Source organism: Crocodylus siamensis, chromosome 3 (genome assembly GCF_052110815.1).
Source record: "Crocodylus siamensis isolate JL-2025a chromosome 3, ASM5211081v1, whole genome shotgun sequence".
NCBI lineage: Eukaryota > Metazoa > Chordata > Crocodylia > Crocodylidae > Crocodylus > Crocodylus siamensis.
In genome coordinates, this window is record NC_143397.1 from 159,295,660 (window position 1) to 159,314,701 (window position 19,042).

Below are 19,042 nucleotides of genomic sequence, written 5' to 3' on the forward strand. Positions count from 1 at the left end.
AGACACCTGCTGGGAAGAGCAGTCAGCCAGGTTTGACTGCTCACATAGGTTCCTAGCCCAAATGCAGAACCCCCATCTAACCCAGGAGGTGCACAGCCCCACAAGGGGAGACGCCTTTTTGGACCTGGTGCTGGCCACAGGTGACGACCTGGTGAGGGGGCTGCGGGTGCTCGACCACCTGGGCGACAGTGATCATCACCTACTGGAATTCACCATCCAGCACAAGGTGGCAAAGGCCTGAAGCAAGGCAGCAGCCCTACATTTCAGGAGGGTGGACTTCAATGAGCTAAGGAGAATAGTCAGGGAAACACTGAGGTACCAGACGGGAGGGGAGCCAGGTGTCCAAGAAGAGTGGTTGCTCCTTAAGGAGACAATCCTCCAAGCCCAAAGGGAGGTAAATCCCAACACGAATCAAAGGGAGCAGGAGGACACAAAAACCCCCATGGGGAAGGAGAACGACCTGGGAAACTATAGGCCACTTAGTCTTACCTCAATCCTGGGCAAACTCTTTGAGAAAATTATTCTGGCACATATCCATGAGGGGAGGTCATGCTTAGGGGCAACCAACATGAGTTCATTAGCAGCAGGTCCTGTCAGACCAACCTGGTGGCCTTGTGTGATCAGATCACCAAATCATTAGATGCAGGGGTAGCAGTGGACATAGTATTTCTGGACTTTCAGAAGGCCTTCGACACTGTCTCTCACCCTGTTCTCATTAAGAAACTGGGGGACTGTGGTGTCGACACCCACACGGTCAATTGGGTCGCCAACTGGCTGGAGGGCCGCACCCAGAGGGTGGTAGTGGATGGGTCCTTCTCAACCTGGAAGGACATGGGCAGTGGAGTTCCGCAGGGCTCGGTCCTCGGGCCCACACTTTTCAACATCTTCATCAGCGACTTTGACGAAGGGGTAAAAAGCACCCTGTTCAAATTTGCTGATAACAGTAAGATGTGGGGGGATGTGGGCACGCTAGAAGGGAGGAATAGGCTACAATCAGACCTAGACAGGTTTCAAGGGTGGGCGGATGAGAATAGGATGGGTTTCAACACCGACAAGTGCAAAGTGATGCACCTGGGGAGGAACAACCGGCACCATACCTACAGGCTGGGGAACTCCCTTCTCATCAGTACAGAGGCGGAAAAGGATCTTAGAGTCATCACTGATGCCAAGAAGAACATGGGCCGGCAGTGTGGGGGATGCAGTCATGAAGGCCAACCGCACCTTGTCATGCATCCACAGATGCATCTCAAGCAGGTCCAAGGAGGTGGATCCTCCCACTCTATACGGCACTGGTCAGGCCGCAGCTGGAGTACTGCATCCAGTTCTGGCCGCCGCACTTCAAGAGGGATGTGGACATGGAGAGGGTCCAGAGGAGGGCCACAGGAGAGGCTACGGGACGTGAACCTATTCAGCCTCCACAAAAGAAGGCTGAGGGGGGATCTAGTGGCCTGTTATGAACTAATCAGAGGGGACACGCAGGCGTTGGAGGAGTCCCTGTTGCCCCGAGCACTACCAGGAGTGACTAGAAATTACAGTCACAAGCTGACAGAGGGTAAATTCAAATTAGACTTCAGGAGGCGCTACTTCACTGTCAGGGCGGCTAGGATCCGAAACCAACTTCCAAGCCAAGTGGTGCTGGCTTCTACCCTGGGGGTCTTTAAGACAAGTCTTGACAATCACCTTGTTGGGGCTGTTTGACCCCAGTACTCTTTCCTGTCACAGCAGGAGGTCGGACTAGATGATCTGCTCAGGTCCCTTCCGACCCTACTAACTATGAAACTATAAAGTCTATTAAAATTGTGACAAAAAAGTTTTAGTTTTTAGTGATGCAAAGACCATGACAGAAGTGATTAGCAACAAGTGTTAAATAAAATAGCAAAAATATTCACTTTGTTTAGCCAGGTTTAGAAATACTCAATACCCTTTTCTTTTGTTCTGGGTTTTTTTTGAAGGAAGAGAAAAGAAAAGAAAATCAATTCATCAGCAAAAATGAGATAAATCAGTATTCAGTATATGCTTGTTTGTACCAAAAGACTTTTAATGTGTTTCAAATTATATAATTATACAGCTTATTTTGAAGAGTATATCATGAGTGATACATTCCAATGGTAAAAGAAACTTTCCATTATGGAAACATAGAAGGAACAGGGAAAATGGCATTTTGTAAATAAGCCCAGAGACCACAAGATGTCTCTCTAATACAATGAATGAATACTTAATACAAAACAGCTAACACTCAGAAGAATAACTTTTTATACTGGTAAGTCAAATATGAGCCAAAGTCTCACAAAAACAGTGCTGAAGTCAAATTACTATAGATTGTGACCAATATAATTTGCTGGAGACTCTGGTTCAGTGCCGGAATGAGCAAGACGTGAGAGCAAAGAAGCAGATGGAATTGTTAACTGCATAGAGAAACCTTTACTACTATAGTAAAAGCTCTTGTTATCCAGCATCCCCCAGGAATGGAAGATGGCAGATAACAAAATATCCCAGTTAATTGAGCGGCCCGAACAGGCATCCTTGCCTATTTGGGCTGCTGCTTCTCCCGCTGCGTCCAGGGTGTTGCTGCCCCTCCCGCAGGCCCTGCAGGCCCCGCAGGACAGGGAGACAGCCCCCATGTAGCCTATTATGCCCCTGAGCTGTGGGGGGCTTGGCAGCACAGGCTGATTTGCCCCGGGCTGTGCGGGCTTGGGGAAACCAGGAGTGCCATGGTGGGCACTTCTGGTTTCACTTTACCTTACAAGCCAGCATGCCAATTAAAGAGCATGTCAGCTTGTAATGTGCTGGTTAGTGGAGCTTTTCCTGTATATTATAACCAGTCTGAATATACCTCAAGTTAACAGTAATTACATTAGCCTCCAATTGTGTTTAAAAGTTCATGTGAAATAGGCTATTAACCTTGTTAACCACTAGGCATACCTCAGAAAATACCAAGTCCTAGCTTTCATTTGTTTTTTTGGGTATGGAAAAATAAAAATTCTTTGTTGCAAAGAACACAGAAAGATCACAACAGGTCAGCAAAGGAATTAATATTTTTTTAAATATTTTAAATCTCTGGGTTAATCTTGGTGGCACACCTCAGAGTGCCACATCCTCCAAAGGATCTCAAGGCACCTTAGAGTTCTACATTTACTTATCTAAATGTAAAGGGATTGGTATACTTAAAGAGTGATACAAATGCTCTTGTATGGTTGCAGTTATAACAAAAGGAAAGTGTTTTATACAGTTAGTCTACTGCTGTAGTGGAAAAAGGATAACCTATATAAGCTGAACTATGTCTAATGTTAGGTGTAAATCTCAATTTTTTGTAAAAACAAGAATTATGATGATTGATGATAGACTATTAGCAGCTCACCTTAACTAAATTTAAAGAATGTTTAATCATTTTTAATTATATGCTCAGGACCTTTTTCCATGGTAACTTTGGGCAGTTCCTGGAGCTCAACACCTAGATTGACCACACAATACCTGAAACGAGCTTCAAGAACCCATTATGCAGCTCAAAGTTACACCACTCCAAGGCAGTGCAAGTTTGCACTATTCCAAAGAGGTATAGCCTCTGCTCTAAGCTACACCCTAGCATAAACTCTATACCTGCTCCCACTCTCCCATTCAAGTGCCCTAATGAAAAATACTTGGAGACACCAAACAACAACTGTGCACCAGAATGAGTGCACACTGAAAATCTATCAAAGACAAGAACAGAACACCACCTGTCTCCAATCTCTCAGGCCCAACTGTCAAAGTGAATTTACAGACCCCATTACTAGCCCACCCAGTGGTCTCACACCAGAAGGGATCAGGGTGGGGACCCTGGACCAACAGTCTGATCTTGTCAGGGACCACGTGAAACCCCCCGGGGTTCCAGCTCTGCCCTGACATCTTATGAGGGAACCCTGTCCCTACACTTACCCCTGCTCCCACCCCAAGGGGCTGAGAGCTCTCCCAATCCCAGCCAAAGTCCGGAGTCTTAGCACACTGTGGGGTTCAGACAGTACCTAAGGAGCCCGCTGAACCCCAGGACCAGGAGGAGGACACCTGAGAACCAGCATGCCCCATGGAGCCTCCAGACCTCTCAGTCCCGGCAGTCCTTAAGGAATTTCCCAGCCAAACTCACAATGATCTCAATCATCTCTCCAAACACATTCAGAGGAAGACTTAACACATTTTAAAGGACTATTAAAGCTAAAGACTCTTTTACAGAATAACAGACATTTTAGAAATTATTTTAAAGCTAAAGGACTTTTTATACACAAAGTAAATGTGTTTAGATATATTTGAAATAGGAGTTGAAATTCTATTAAACCTTGAAATGAAAGGAATATCTCAACAACAAAAAAAAAGAAAGAAAGAAAAACCCAATGTACATAAAACAGAATAAGGTTTCCACTTCAAAAATATTCTAAGAATTCTCTCTCTTGTCTCACCTGTGGCATGTGCAGTAACAAACTTAATTATGAAAAGCTCAGAGGCTACCAGGGTCATACATGGAAGTGGGAAGCCACTGAAAGCACGACAGTAATAATATTTAAATCCAGCCAAGCCCTGTAGGATACTTATTTCTTGTAAAAATATAAATATCATCATATTAAACAAGCACTATATTTTCATGTTGTGCTATTTCCTTTCTTTAAAGCAAGGAAAAAGGCCAAAAAGCCATAAAAGCTGCAGGAAGCAACTGCTTCTGCTGCATGTTATCACTGAGACATCAACAGCAAAAACAGAAATTTGCCAAACTACTGGCAAGGAATTTGAAATTGTGTTTTATTTTGGTTTTTAATTGTTTCCATGGAATACTAAACTGCTATTGGAAATCATGTAGTAATTGCTTCTTCACTTAAATATCAAAATGGTTTACATTATATTACCATAATGGAGACCTACTTTGATATAGTAACAGAAACAGCGATTCAAAACGTTTGCAGTGTAGACTGAGTAATGTTTCACTGGAAGATCATAGGGAGCATATGAAAATAGAGTTCAAAGGGACCACCCCAGCCAAGTGGAAGATAAAACTGCACAAAAAAACTTGACTTTTACTTCTTATTCCTTTTACTTTTCTTATTCTAGCAGTGGTCAACCAAGGAAACAATCAAACATTTTGCTTAACATTGGATTGAAGTATACATAAACCAGTTAATTATTTTTCCATGTAGGGCTCGCCAAATCTTTTAATACAGCTTTAAGAACCATTTTAGAGGCGTTTCACTCTCTGAAACCACTTAAATAATATTTCCATTAATATCTCCTTTATAACAATTACCATAATAATCAATTATAGTTTTCTTTGAAAAGAAAATGGATAATTAGAAAACAGCAATATAATTAATACAGCCTTTAAAATTCAAAGTTGATGTTGAATCAACTTGCCTAAATCATACCTTTTTTCTTCATGTTCCATGTTTCTGTTTCATGGAACAATGTACACAAAAATGTGGTGATACTGAGGTCTGTTTGGTTTCACATTCTTTAATGGTAATATATAGCAGCAACTCCCACACCCAGTGCCCCTCAAAAAGTTGAAGATAGATTTTCAAAGCAAACACCATGTGCATTTGAAATATTGGAAACTGAAATATTCCCTACTCAGTACCCCTTCTCTCACAAAGCATAACCAACTTTATTTTCTTTTATTATTCAGTATAAAACAAAACAATAAAACCAAAACTTACTAGGCTTTAAGTGGGCTCTACAGCTTTTTTGCAGCTCCTAGATTCTGTCAAAGAATTAAATAGAAATGAATACATGAAAATAAGTCCTAATTTTTCTGGCTACTCCTCTCCCGTTCTTCATTGCTTACTTATTTCTCACATTATCAGCTCCAAAACATGTTCTAATGACCTCCTTTTTGTATAATTTTCTGAATCTTCTCTCTCATTTCTGTCCCTCTAGTTTTTATATTGCCATGATGCTGGATTGCCTTCCTACCTCACACAATTCAACCCTACAACAATAACTTTAATTGTTTTTGCTCTCTACAATATTCTCCACCTGTTTCTGTCTCCCCAAGATGCCGTTTTTCTTGCTCTTCATTTCTTTATTCCTCCTCCTCCACTTTCAGTCTGTTCCTGTGCTATTACTTGTCACATGTTCATTAATGTGCCATAATTACAGCACAATAAGTTTAGTACCTGTAATAACAAGTACTAACTTAACGTACCATAATCAGCGCTATTGCACAGTAGTGCAGACGAACGCTTTGTGTGATGTGTAATATTCACTGGACTGGATCAACTGCGCATTAGCAGTTTTTGCCAGCGGCACTAATTAATGTGCAGTACAATTAGTTCAACAAGCATTAAGCATCTTGTGTAGGCATGCCTGGTTTGGCTATTTCAGCTACTCTGAGTAGACCTTCCAGTCTATTTTAATTATCTGTAACATCTCAAAACAAACCCTGAGCACTGCATAAAATAATATGTAGGGACACATTTAATAGTCTTTAAAAAGCTAATTTTGTGCATGTAATATTTAACTGATACTCAGAAGCACGGTTAGAATTTGTAGAGATTCTCACAAACCCTTCTCATCTAACATAGTATACTTCTGCTGTAACAAAAAAAATACAGTAATTCTACTGCACAGACTACAACAGCAGTAAAGTTATGCTATTGGAGTATTTGCATTCAGATGACCTGTTGGGGAATCTAATGCTTAGCTTGCAAATTTGTATCAAAATGGCTGTGTTAGATCATTTTTCCTTAAATTATCCAGTGTATACTTCACATTCATTCAGATACGATGTTGTTTACATACAAAGCGAGCAAGCAAGTTTTGACTCGGTGTTAATGATAAGCATTAGAAAACCCTACATAAGTGCAAGTCATAAAATGCTGTCACAGGAAGTGAACCTGTTAGAGAAAAATCTATATTGCTTATATTATGCCCTATGCCAAAAAACCCAGTTTTCAAACTTCTAGTAAAAAAATAATAAAACAGAAGATTAAGTGGGTTTTCCTAGCCTGTAGGCTTCTGTAGACAGACTTTGTTTCCTGAAGAGCTCCTCAACTAGCTCTTCTAAATAAAAGCACAGTCTTTGAATAAGAAACAACAAAAACTAATATACCCACCCCCTCTACTCTGCTCCAACTACCAGAAAAGGAATCCTTTGGCTCTGACCCCAGCATACCAGCCTTGTCCCCCCCACTAATAGCCAACTTACTTTACTCAAAGATTGCCTGTTACTTACAAACTACCCTCTCACCATTTACTAACTTTCTGCCTTCTCCCCTGGGAGTTTTAAGCTCCCAGAAAGACATACCTTCATTACCTAAATGCCTTACACGTTGGCTTTCTACAGGGGGGAGACTATTCCCTACTAAAGGGACAGACCACACTTACAAAAAAAAACACCTGAAGGTCACTGGAAATAGGAGCTGTGCTCTGTCTAGTTCATTAGGTAAGCAAGAACTGTAATCTGTTGCAGCATAAGAATCTGGAAAATAGGCAACTGGTAGGGAGAACACTGGGGAGGACATGTACCACCCCCCTGTCCCGACAGCTGTCCCTGCCACCAGCCGTGTCTGTGGGTGCTTGCCAGCTCTGCCCCTGCTGCCCACACCACTGACAGTGTCTGCAGATGCCCCCCAGACTCAGGAGGCACTAGTTACCCATGCCCAGGTGTAGCAGCTCCCCACTTAGTCCCCATCGCAAGGAAAAGGAGGAAGCATTTTTTTAAGAGAGATACCAGGTAAAGCTGGGAGGTTCCACACTTTAAAGTAGTAGCTCTCAACTTTTTCAGACCTAAATTTCAGCTCCAAACTTTCACTTATTTCTTGACAACAGAAAAGCCACAGAGCAATTTTTTGCTGGGGAGAAAAACTCAGAAAGAATGAAGCAGATCAGAAATGTTTTTGCAACTACAGATTCCTGTTTAAAATCCCTAGGTTTATCTTGTGAATTGTGTAGGTATTTGCATATCTAATACTAGGTTACACTTAAAAAGATCTGTCAACACCCTGGTAAAGAATCACTGCTTTAGAGAAATACAAGGGAAGGGCCTCAACAGCAAGAAGAGCTTGGAGGTTTTGCTAAAGAAGGACATGCTCAGGTAACTGACTGTAAGAGGTTTGGGGAAAACTAAGTCCAAGCAGACTGTACGGAAAGCTAGGTCTGTTCTGAAGATCCTATCCTATGCAGGAATTTCTTAAAAGTTTGAGTAGAAGGGGCTGAACTGGAGAAAAACCTGGCTGAGAACATAACAGCTGGAAAGGAGTCCAGCAAGGCCAGGTAACAAGTCCTAGAAGACAACCCATAAAGGAAAGCCAAGTGTGTGTTCTTCAAGGCAGGAGACCCAAAGGAGTCTTCTAAACCTGGAATGGTACTGTACTTTCCCAGAAAGTGCCTCTGTCTTGCCTTTACTAATAATATATAAAGGTATGAGAGGTGGGTCAATTACAGCCACCTGGGGTAAGAGGAAGCCTTGAGAAGTTCAGAAAGCATGTGGATTCTGAGCAGGAAGCACGGGTGAACAACTAGACAAGCCATCAGAACTTACTCTCTAAAGCAGCATCAGTGATGTCCAGAAAGCAGGGTATGCTGATTTCATAATGGGTATCATTCTTCTATACTCCCCTCCAACTGGCTCAAAAGGTCGCAGTTCTACCTACCACTCTGTGGCAGGAGACTTCATGAATTCCTGTATATACATTTAGTCACTTCTGAAACTTAAATTCAATTTTTCAGTTCTCATTTGTTGTTGGTTCTAATTTTGATCATTAATTCCTGCTGTAACCCTTTAGATGCTCTGCCTTACACTCTCTGCATTAAGCTTCTGACCTTATTCTACCCTCCTTCCCTATTACTGCTTCTTCTGGTTTCCATCTACACAATCCCTGCCACTATTCCTACAGTCCTTCCAACCATTCCTCTCTTTTCATTGAACCCCAATGAATAAAGCAACCAAAATTTATAAGCATTTCAACAAGAACATCTAGTCCTACAAACAGGCACATAAGTGCACTAATGCAGCTATGTAATTTCTGTTGGGGGGCAGATAAATGAGATGTGTTATGGTGCTGACTGTGGAATTGCTTGACATTGTGTAGCTGAAATGTAGGGGGTTTTTTCTTGGACAAACCATAGTTTTTGTAATTGTTCTAGGAAAAAAAGGGTGCTTTCTTGAAAAAAAAAAAAAGAAAGCTAGGACTATCCTAGCTACACTGAATTATTTGAGTAACTTCACCAAAAAAACTGTTCTACCAACCATCCTAATATCAGGTTTGCATAGTAAAGTATACAGCCTTTTCCTCTTCTCTTAATAAAATTAAGACGACATATCTGACGCGCGCGCACGTGTGTGTGTGTTTTGTTTGTGGGGTCGCTTTGCTTTCATGTTCCATGCTCTTCAGTTGCACCTTGCCTAGGGTATTATTTGTTTGTTGTCTCAAACAGAGCCTATATCTTTCTATTTATCACAATGTGAGAAAATGTTAGCACTACTTAAATGTAAGAATCTTAGAAACATAATATTTTGGAAGGGGTAGTACATTTGGCTGTCAATTAGACAGAAGCAAGAACATTGATTTCAAAATAGTGAATTTAACTTTTGCAACTGAGTACTTGACTGTAGACGCAGCATTTTGTTTTTAAAAGTGATAGATAGCAAAACCACAACAGTAACTTTAAAGCTAGAGGAATTTGATTTTTGTTGTTTCAGAGAGATGCAAATGGTTCTTTGATCAAATATAGACTTAGACTATATAAAAATGTTGTTTCCGCTTTAAAAATGATTTAAATTAAACTGAATCTTGTATGCCTAAAGGGACAAGGAACAGATTAATTCAATAACAATTTTGCCATTCCTAGCTGCTTCTGTCCAGAATCTTCCAGTAAGGGATTGATGAGGTAAATTCTTTTCATTGTTTCAGTCTAGACAGTGGCCAGTTTAGAATCAAAACTGATGTCAGTTCTTATTAGCCCAAGCATGGTTAGCAATATATAGCCAACTGCAATATACAGAAAATGGAAATATAGGACCAGAAAAGGTTCTACATATTCAATAAAAAAATTATCATGGATCCTACTATATAATCATTACTTAATACATCTTAACTGTTTTTTTTATGTCTGTAAAATATAAGCAGCATCTAAAATAATAAAATGAAAAATTTAAAATGTCTGGTATATACGACATTGTATCATGTTATGCTCAAAACAAAAATTAGAGAAAAATGTATTTGAAAATAAGCTACTCTTAATTTCTAAGATCTGCTGAAAAATTGAGGCCTTCCAGTTTTGACCTCATTTGTGCAAGGCCAAATTTTCAGAACCTGGTAATCTTTTTAGGTTTTTTAGGTTTGTAGCAAGGCGGGCTGCCCACTTAAGATCTAGGAGCCTTGCAGTTGGCCAGCTGTCAGTTGTTCAATCTGATATGTTTGATTTTTAAAAGAAAAAAATACTCAGTGTGTGGGAAGGGGGGCAGTAATTAGTTAAGAGATCTGATGATTAGGAACTGAGTCAAAAGATACAGTGAAGCAGCTGGAGAGAAGTTTGCTGCTAGGATCTAACCTGTATAGCATGGGTGACTGGCGCCATCTTAGTTGGGGGGCGGCACATGCCCACCCAGCAACCAGTCAGTGACTGGGGGGGGAGGGTCACCCAGCATCCAATCTCACCAACCATGGGGAGATCCCCCCCATGGCCAATCTTACTGATGGGGGGGTCCCCCCTGTGGCCGATGGCAAAGTGCCCACAGCCCACTCCCTGGCCAGCACTTGCAGGGGGTACACTGACACTCCCACCTGCCCTACCTGTTGCCTAAGCGGCAAGCACAGCCTGTCAGGAAGTGCATATGCACCCCCATGCACCCCCTACGCATCACCACTTCTGTAGAGTAGTGGTTCTCAACTTTTTTTTTGTAGTCAAGACATCCCTCCACCATTTTTTTTAAGATGGTAGCAGCCCCAGTAAAGAACTACTGTTGGTGCTGCCTCACCTTACTTCTCAAATGGGTACTGCTGTATCCAAGTAAGCCTGCCCTCTGTACCTGCTGTATAGCCACAGGACTGGCTGTGGCACATGCACACATTAAGGCTTCAACATTTTATGGCTCTCTGATAACCCTGAAGCAGAACAAGATACAAATTCATGTTGGAGCCCTTGGAAAACATGGTGGGTTTTACCTGAAAGGGACAGAGCCCAAGCCAGCTCTCCTGTCCCAGTTTCAGGTTGTTAGAGAGTCTTAATGCAGCAGGTGTGTGTATGTGCCACAGCCTACACACTGGGTAATTTTTCTATGGTGATAACACCTGTGTTGTAGCACCTCTTAGCAGAATGGCTGCTGTAGTGCATTTCATGCCAGTCTTGGAAGGGTTGTCTGTACCCCAAGAAGAAAGGAATCTCAGGATGGTGAAGTGATGGTGACTTCAAGCTGCTGGTGAATACATACACCTGAGGCAGTCTTGCCACAGTATCACACCCTAATAAACAGGCTAAGTGTCATATGGTAGGTTCTGAATCTACTCACACTCCCCTATCAGTGCTGGGCACTGCCTGGTGGACCTACACTTCTTTGCACTGGCCCTGCTGCTCAGATGTAAAAGGTAGTATTAGCATGATGTTGCAGTCATGACTATTTAGGGCAGGAGTGTTTAACCTCCAGCCCACAGGCCAAATGTGGCTTGAGGAGCCATGGTATCTGGTCCACAGGGCTCCCTGCAGGTCCAGTAATTTGGCAACAGGGGAAAAGTGGCAATTAATATGGCCACCCTCCCCTGCTGCCACATTCCCAAATCCAAAATCCTGTAGTTCCTTCTCCAGTACAGACAGGGAGGGGCCAGATGATACCTCCCACAACCCCACACTGGATCAGGGCTAGGCTTGGGTCCTGCCACGGCCATCCCAGGTGCCAATTTGGGACCACCAGTTAGATCCGGGCCGTAAACGGAACAGGCATTGCCCAAGGGGCCTAGCAGCCAAAGAGGCTGAGTAGCACTGACCTAGGAAATTGTTAAACGCAAGGCTTTCTTTGGGTGACAGCTTCCATTGCACCACCTGCCTAGCTGTGATAGTTAAGACAAGCTCCTGAACAAGGTCTGGACCTCAAAGGGCTCCAGCCTGAGCTGGACCTGAAGGTGTGAAGAAGAGCCCAGCCTTCAAGAAAGCTTGTCATGCTCCATCACCAACCACACAGTTGACCCAGTCAAGAAACCACCCTAAGAAAGCTCTGCCTCACAGTCATGGAAGGAAAAGGAAATACCAGCCGGATTTCAATTAAAGGGGAACTGGGGGGAAAGGGCTGAGCACCCCATTAAGAGATAAGAGCTCCTCTTTTAAGATTTAAAAGCCATAATGGGGTCACGTCTCTCAACTTATTAGGACACTGTGATGGGCAACCCACCTTTTTTTTTTTTTTTTTTTGCAGACCCTGCCAAGTTACAATATAACTTGAAGCCTGGATACTGGCCCATGCTGCCTCCCCCATACAACTGCCAGCTCTGCCTTTGCATCCCCCTGAAGCAGAATCTGCCCCCCTCAGTTGCCCCGGGGGGTAGCACCTAACCAGAGCTGCTCTTTGCCTCTCCCTTCTCCTCCCCCATGCAAGTACACAAGGCTAAGGTATTACCAACTGCCTTCACCAGCAGGAATGCTAGTACGCTGGCAGTGCGGGCAGACCTGAAGCCCAAATATGCCGTAACTCGCCCCAAAGCACAGAGGCGCTAAATTGCTCCAGGCCCCACCCCTTTTCCGCGGGGCGCGCACGTCACAGTTGCCGCCAAAGTCCACAGCACGCCGGGGGCGGGGCGAGGCGTCTTGCCCTTGCCCGGCGCCCCGCTTGCTTCCATTGGCTCACTGGGGACAGAGGGGGCGGGGCCTGCAGGCGCCGCCACCCGCCCGTTTTGGCCTTGAACGAAGAGCGGTAATAGCACCTGCTTGCTTCCCGCGCGCATGCGCATGCGTGGTGCTGTCTCCACGAGACGCTTCCCCTTCCGGCCGGGTGGAGAGAGGATCCTGGCAACATGGCAGCGGCGGGGCGGCAGCTCCTCTGGGCGGCAGGTAAAGCGGGCACGGAGCTCCTGGGGGAGATGCTAGGTGTGGCGGGCAGCGTCGCTCAGCTCCGGGCCCTGCCGGGGGTGTGGGCGCTCCGCCGGGCCTGACCTGATCCCTCCGTCTTCCCGGCAGTGTCTGCGCTGGTCCTGGCCTCGGAGGCGGCGGCCGTAGCGGAGCTGGACGACTCGTGAGTACCCCCGAGCCCGACCTCCCTGCTTCCCGGGGGTGGGGTCCGCTTGTTGCGGGGGGCCGAGGCGGGGGGGCCTTTTCCGGCCGGACTTGCTTCCCCCCGCCCCGCAGCCGAGCAGCTTGCCTGAGGCATTATCCTGCGGTCATCGGGGCAGCGTTGCCAGGTCTTAACTATGACAGAATCGTTGTGGAAGCTCGAAACGATCGCATTTGGTGCAAAGCAATACTATGCTGGGTAAAAAAAAAAACAAATGTGAATGAGTATGCAGATAAGTCATCTTATTTACTTCATATTGCTGGCTACGACTGGCTGGTGGGTGAGGGAGTGAGACCCAGGTCATCCAAGTGGAAGCCTTTATTTCGAGGCAGGCAGTCATGAGGATGCGCTGATGGCAAGTCTGAAAGTTGGTTAAGGCTCTCTGAGAGCGACTTGGGTTTCACTTGTGCTTCATCAATGAGCTGCCTCAAATGATCGTACATTCTGAATGCTTTTACTGTTTTTGATCGTAACTTGTATGAGGCGTGAAATTATTGTGCAGATACGATAATTTATTGTACGCCTGGCAAAGCTGCATTGGAATGTCAGAGCAGGGGGTGCAGGGTTTGGGTTTGTGAAGGCAGTGTCTTTGGGCATTATTACACATGCTACTGATGATGTGGAGCCGGGTGCTTTAATTAGCGAGTCATGCTAATTTAAAAGTGCACGCGCATCATGTGTGTCAGCAACACACGGCCCATCCCTGCACTGAGAAAATAGCAGTGAAATAAAGCACATCGAACCTGTTTTAGTTCAAAGTGCACCGCTGCCATTTTCTCAGTGCGGAGGCACGCTGCGCCACTGATGCATGAATTGTTTTGTGGCTTGTTATTTGACCTGGTTGGGGGTCAAAAAGGAAACTCAAAGCAGCCGTCCTGCCCATGACAGGGAGTATTGCTGATGTTTCTTCGAGCTCATCTCTTGCATTTAAAAATCCAGCAGCAAGTGGTAGCATGGGTCCAGTGGAGTTATGCTGTTTGCAGGAGTCCTATCCTGCAAGGTAGGCATCACAGTAACCTGTTACAGTTCTTGCCTGCAGCCTCTTGAGGACTACCTATATGAGAGAGAACAAAGTTGTACAGCAAGACAGTGACATAGGTACAGTTAGAAAGTAGATCTCCAGATATGCAACCAGAAACAGATCCAGGATTTGCAAAGTGGGGTGTGGAAGCCATAACCAGTGCTGCAGGGGTGGCTGCGCCCACTGCTCCCACCCTTCTCCCTGACCAGGGCAAGCAGACAACATCACAGGAACAGCAGTTGGGGACTGTCAGGTCCCCAAAGCAGGTAACAATTCCTCCCTTACATCCCTGCTGAAGCACCTCCTCTCCCCTTCCCTACCCCCGCTGCTTCTGCTGCACAGCTGCTCCATCCAGGCTGAAGGGGGAAGGGAGGGGCTGGGCTCAGCCTGCAGCTGTGGCATCAAGGGGCAGGTGGGTTCTCCTCCCTGCATCTGCCTCCAAGCTGGTAGGGAACATCTAGTAGGCCAAAGCAGGGGGATGAAACTTGCTGTTGCTGCCCTGGCCTGAGCCTGGACTCTAAGCAGCCCAGTATGTTTGAGGATGGGATTAAAAAATCCCTAGCTGCTGCTCCTACAGAAAGGGGGTCCAGCTGTTTCACTGTTCACATCCCTGCTCACGACCACCCTAACTCTTAGCTGTTTTTTTAAAAAGGGAGGCACCCAGAACCAAACCAGCCCCTGTAGAAAGTGTTCTATGAATCTATTTTAGCAATACCCATCATCCTCCTTAAAATTGAATCCTCTTTATTACCTATCTTTAGTATCTGTAGCATTCAGCCTATAGAGCTTGCTACTCTGGAGCTGCTAGAATTAAGCCCATTGGCTTACCATAGACCAGTGGTTCTCAGCCTCTTTGCTCTCAGGACACCCCTCAGAAGAAGCTAGTTCTTTCTTAGCATCCACTTGTTTTTTGACTGGGGACAAATACTAGTACAATTCTTCTGTTGCATAAAGCTGATAAAGGTCAACAGAATTTTTTGACCTTGTGGATTCCTATTTGAAATCTTTGGGTTTATCTTGGGAATCCGATAGATAGAGATAGTTGCACATGTAATAGTACTAATATTATGTGGCCGGCTTAGAAGGATTTCATGGCACCCTGTTTAAGAATCACTGTCTTAGACTGTTGTAATATGTATCATGGCATCATAATTTAACATTAAATAATACATCACTAGTACTTGAAAGGTCCAGAAAATGTATTATTACAATACATGGCTGTGAATTCTTTTCCTGGTGATCAAATTTGGTTTACTTGGTATTACTGAAGTGCTAACTTTATGTAAATTCTTCATAATTGACTCTATTAAGTACAGGAAAAATATATGTATTCTTGTATATATGGGCACATAACTGCCTATCAATATTTAATGATGGCTTGGTGTTGAGGGGTAAAAGACAGAAAATACTAGTATTAGAAAGTCAGTAGTCTGTAGACAGGACTTCTTAGATCATCTTGCATGGTTATGGATTTAAAACATCCAGAATTTCAGCAGAAAGTTGCAAATGAAATACGATAACATTTTTACATCTAATCATTTCACAAAGTGGTGCTCAGTCTCTAGCCCATCAGCTAGGTCCTCACAGGTCCAGATATCTGGTGGCGGGGGAGCAGTGTCAGGATCTTATCTGTGGCAACATGGGACCAGTGGCATCTCCCAGACCTAGTTTCTATGTCTACCCATATCACTGTTTTGCTATTCCAATTTGGGCAAGGCGTGCCACTATTCTTTCTTTCCTGCTTCCATTCTACCCTTATCTAGTTAGTACTAAAGTGACTGCAGACAAGACAGGTTGAGCACTGCTACTTCAGTACATAACTGTAGCATTAATTTTGCTTCCCCTACCCCCCACCAAGAACATGTACAAAATCATTAAATAATTAAAAATTAGGAGTACGACTTTGTAAAGTCAAAAATGCTTAAACTTTATTCTAGTCTATTTAGGTGAAAATGGTGCTGTTCTAAATTTGGTGTAAAAGTTAAACTTTATAAACAAGCTTAATTTTTTTCAATTTTTACAAAAAATTTTTTTCTTTTTAAAATTACCTTTGATTTCTGTGACATTAAGAATGTTAAAGCATAGTTTGGCTTTTATTAACCCAAGATAAACATGTAAAAGCAAAAAGTATAAAAATAATTGAACTGATGAAAATCCTTTAATAACTCAGGGTATGTTTCATAAATAATCTGTTACTAACACAACTTTTGAACAGTCCCTCTTGCCTTGTGAGTGTGATATTCAATTAATTATGTAAAGGTAAATTATTTGGGGGGAAACATCAAAGGTTCAAATGGGAAATTTAATTTACCTGCTGCATTGCATCCATTTCTTTGGTTTCTCTAGCCTGTTTCCTGTTTCTTATTTAAAGAACTACACTGGGCACTTTGAAAATATGCCTTCATATTCTTGGTGTGTGTGTGTGGGGCGGGGGGGGTGTTGTTGTTGTTTCATGGCTGTCAGTCATGTTGAAAAACGTCCATAGATAATTTGGAGGTGAGCAGGGGTGATTCTCCCCCCCTCCCCCCCCGTTGCGCATCTTAAAAGCTACAGTTAACATTCTAACTTTAAATGCAATCTGGAATCTGCAAATCAAGTAGTTGTTTTCTGGTTCTTGCATCATCTCTAATGATTAAGAGTGTAATTGGGAGTTAGCTGACTCTCTCTTTGAAGATACACGAGGGATTATAGAATGTAACTAGTTCTTTCTTTAGCTCTACAGTACAAACATTTAGTAAAATTAATCTCTCTCAGCAAAGGGAATATTGGTAGATTGCTTAAAGGAATTCCTGCTTTATGTAGCTTTTCAAATATTTACAATTACCATTGTCCTGTTTGAAGTTGATACCTACTTTGCATGTATTCCACTAATTGGGGGTCTCTCATAAACTCCAAATCTTTGTATAACTTGATCTCTGTCTCCATATACATCTGATATAAAAACCCTGTTTTAGCTTCCATGTGACACTTGTTGTTTGTTTACAAGAATTAAGAAAAGCAACAAAATCCTGATTTATATTTGATAAACAAAGTTAATTTCTGCCTTTTTCTTTCACTAGTTGGGTTCCAGGTTTCTAGCAACCAGTCATATGGTAGTCCAGTAGATCATTTATACCTGTTACATTTAAAGGTCGAAAGGGATCACATTGACTGTCTGATATGAACTATCAGATATTGATATTCGTGGCACTTGTATAACAAGGACCAAGTAACACACACCACCTCTTGCACTGTTTGGTACATGTAATAATTTCTCCACAAGAGAAGCTTGGATTGTCACAGCAAGAGCATTGCCAGCCAGCATTAGATAACCTTTTATGTAAAATGCACCTATGTTACATTTGGATGTAGGCAGTGCTGTAAGACCTTGTTCAATTTGTAAGTTTAATGTTTCCCAAAAAAATGTTTCCACAATTAATACTAATTATGATATGATTGCACTAAGAAAAATAAGCTGGTAAATACATAGATAATTCCACCCTTCTTTGGTTTCAAGAAGTATTTAAGGACTTCATTTATATGTTCTTGTGTGCATATATATAAATAAAAAAAAAATAGAGTACACAAGACACCTGAGATCCTAAAAATGGATTTGCAGTTGTACCCAGTTGTGCTCCAGCTCTGCGGTTTTGGAACTAGACAATCATATCTGGACTTCTTAATGTCTGAGCAAAGATACATTAGTATCTTTAAACTTATTCTCTGCTGTTACTTTCTTGGAAAAGTAAGTCAAATGGTGGGGGGGAATGTGCGCCTAGTTTCCCATTAAGTCAGTTATAATTAAAATCAGCGATGGAGGAAATGTCTGCAGGTTAATTGAGTTTGAATTTAGTGTTTGTATATCTTTGTATACAGTTACTTTTGCTAAGAATATAGTTGCCTAGTTGCAGCATAACTTGAACTAATAATTTAGATTTATGTATTAGACTAATGAGAGCATTTATAGTAACAGACATTAGAGTGGCTATAAGGTACCATCCATGCATAGGCATAACTTTCATCAGGATAAAAGGGGGGAAAAGTGGGTTGCAGATTTACTTTGCTGCTTGCTACCCTGAAATTAATTGTTCTACAATTTTTGTGAACTTTTTTAAAGGAGGTAATCTAATAGGAGCCACTTGTTTGCTTGCTTTCTTTGGTATTTCTGACTTTTTTAAACCACTGCCTGTTTGTCCTTCCTTCCTTCAGAAACAAATATTGAATGTTTTTTTGTTATGTGTCCATACACAAATAAACTGTTTCCTTTCCCTTTCCAGGTTTAAAGAAAACCGTAAAGATGACATTTGGCTTGTAGATGTGAGTATGAGAGAGAAATATTGAGATTTGCACTTTGTTGCTTTTCAATAGCTTAGTTTGAAGGTAAAGCACAGCATAGTCTAGATAATGTGGTAAAGCTGCTTAGTCATTGAGGTGGCTTCTATGAACAGTGGGGAAAAAGATGACATACTTATCTCTATTGATAGGATGGATAAGCAATCTGTCTGCATTAGTGCAAGATGATCCAGGAATTAGTAGCAACTGTTTAAAAAGACAAGCTTTGTTCTGTGTTTACTCATTTTGGTGTTGCTTAGAACTTTTCTTTAGAAAAAAAAGGAAATTATCTTCTTGATATTAGTATTCAAGAGGTGGTCTGTCCACATCGGTGGATCTAAGACTCTGCTCTGTACTTGTAGTTGCTTTACATTTTCATTCTTATGTTGTTGGCTGTTTATATTAAATTTAATAGTTCAGGTACTTTTGTTTTACCCTGAAGTAAATTTGAAAGGATTCATTATGTTCCATATGGTATAAGTTAGAGACTA

The 19,042-nt window shown here is 42.6% G+C and overlaps 1 protein-coding gene across 1 annotated transcript in view; it reads left to right on the top strand.

The window, feature by feature from the left end:
- Positions 1–12,858: 12,858 nt before the first annotated feature.
- Positions 12,859–19,042, top strand: part of TMX3 (thioredoxin related transmembrane protein 3) — a 58,102-nt gene continuing 51,918 nt past the window's right edge. The window contains exons 1-3 of the mRNA XM_090039594.1: positions 12,859–12,999; positions 13,126–13,180; positions 18,497–18,536. Of these exons, the coding sequence (XP_089895720.1) occupies positions 12,963–12,999; positions 13,126–13,180; positions 18,497–18,536 (132 nt within the window). The 5' untranslated portion in view covers positions 12,859–12,962. The remainder of the gene's footprint in view (positions 13,000–13,125; positions 13,181–18,496; positions 18,537–19,042) is intronic.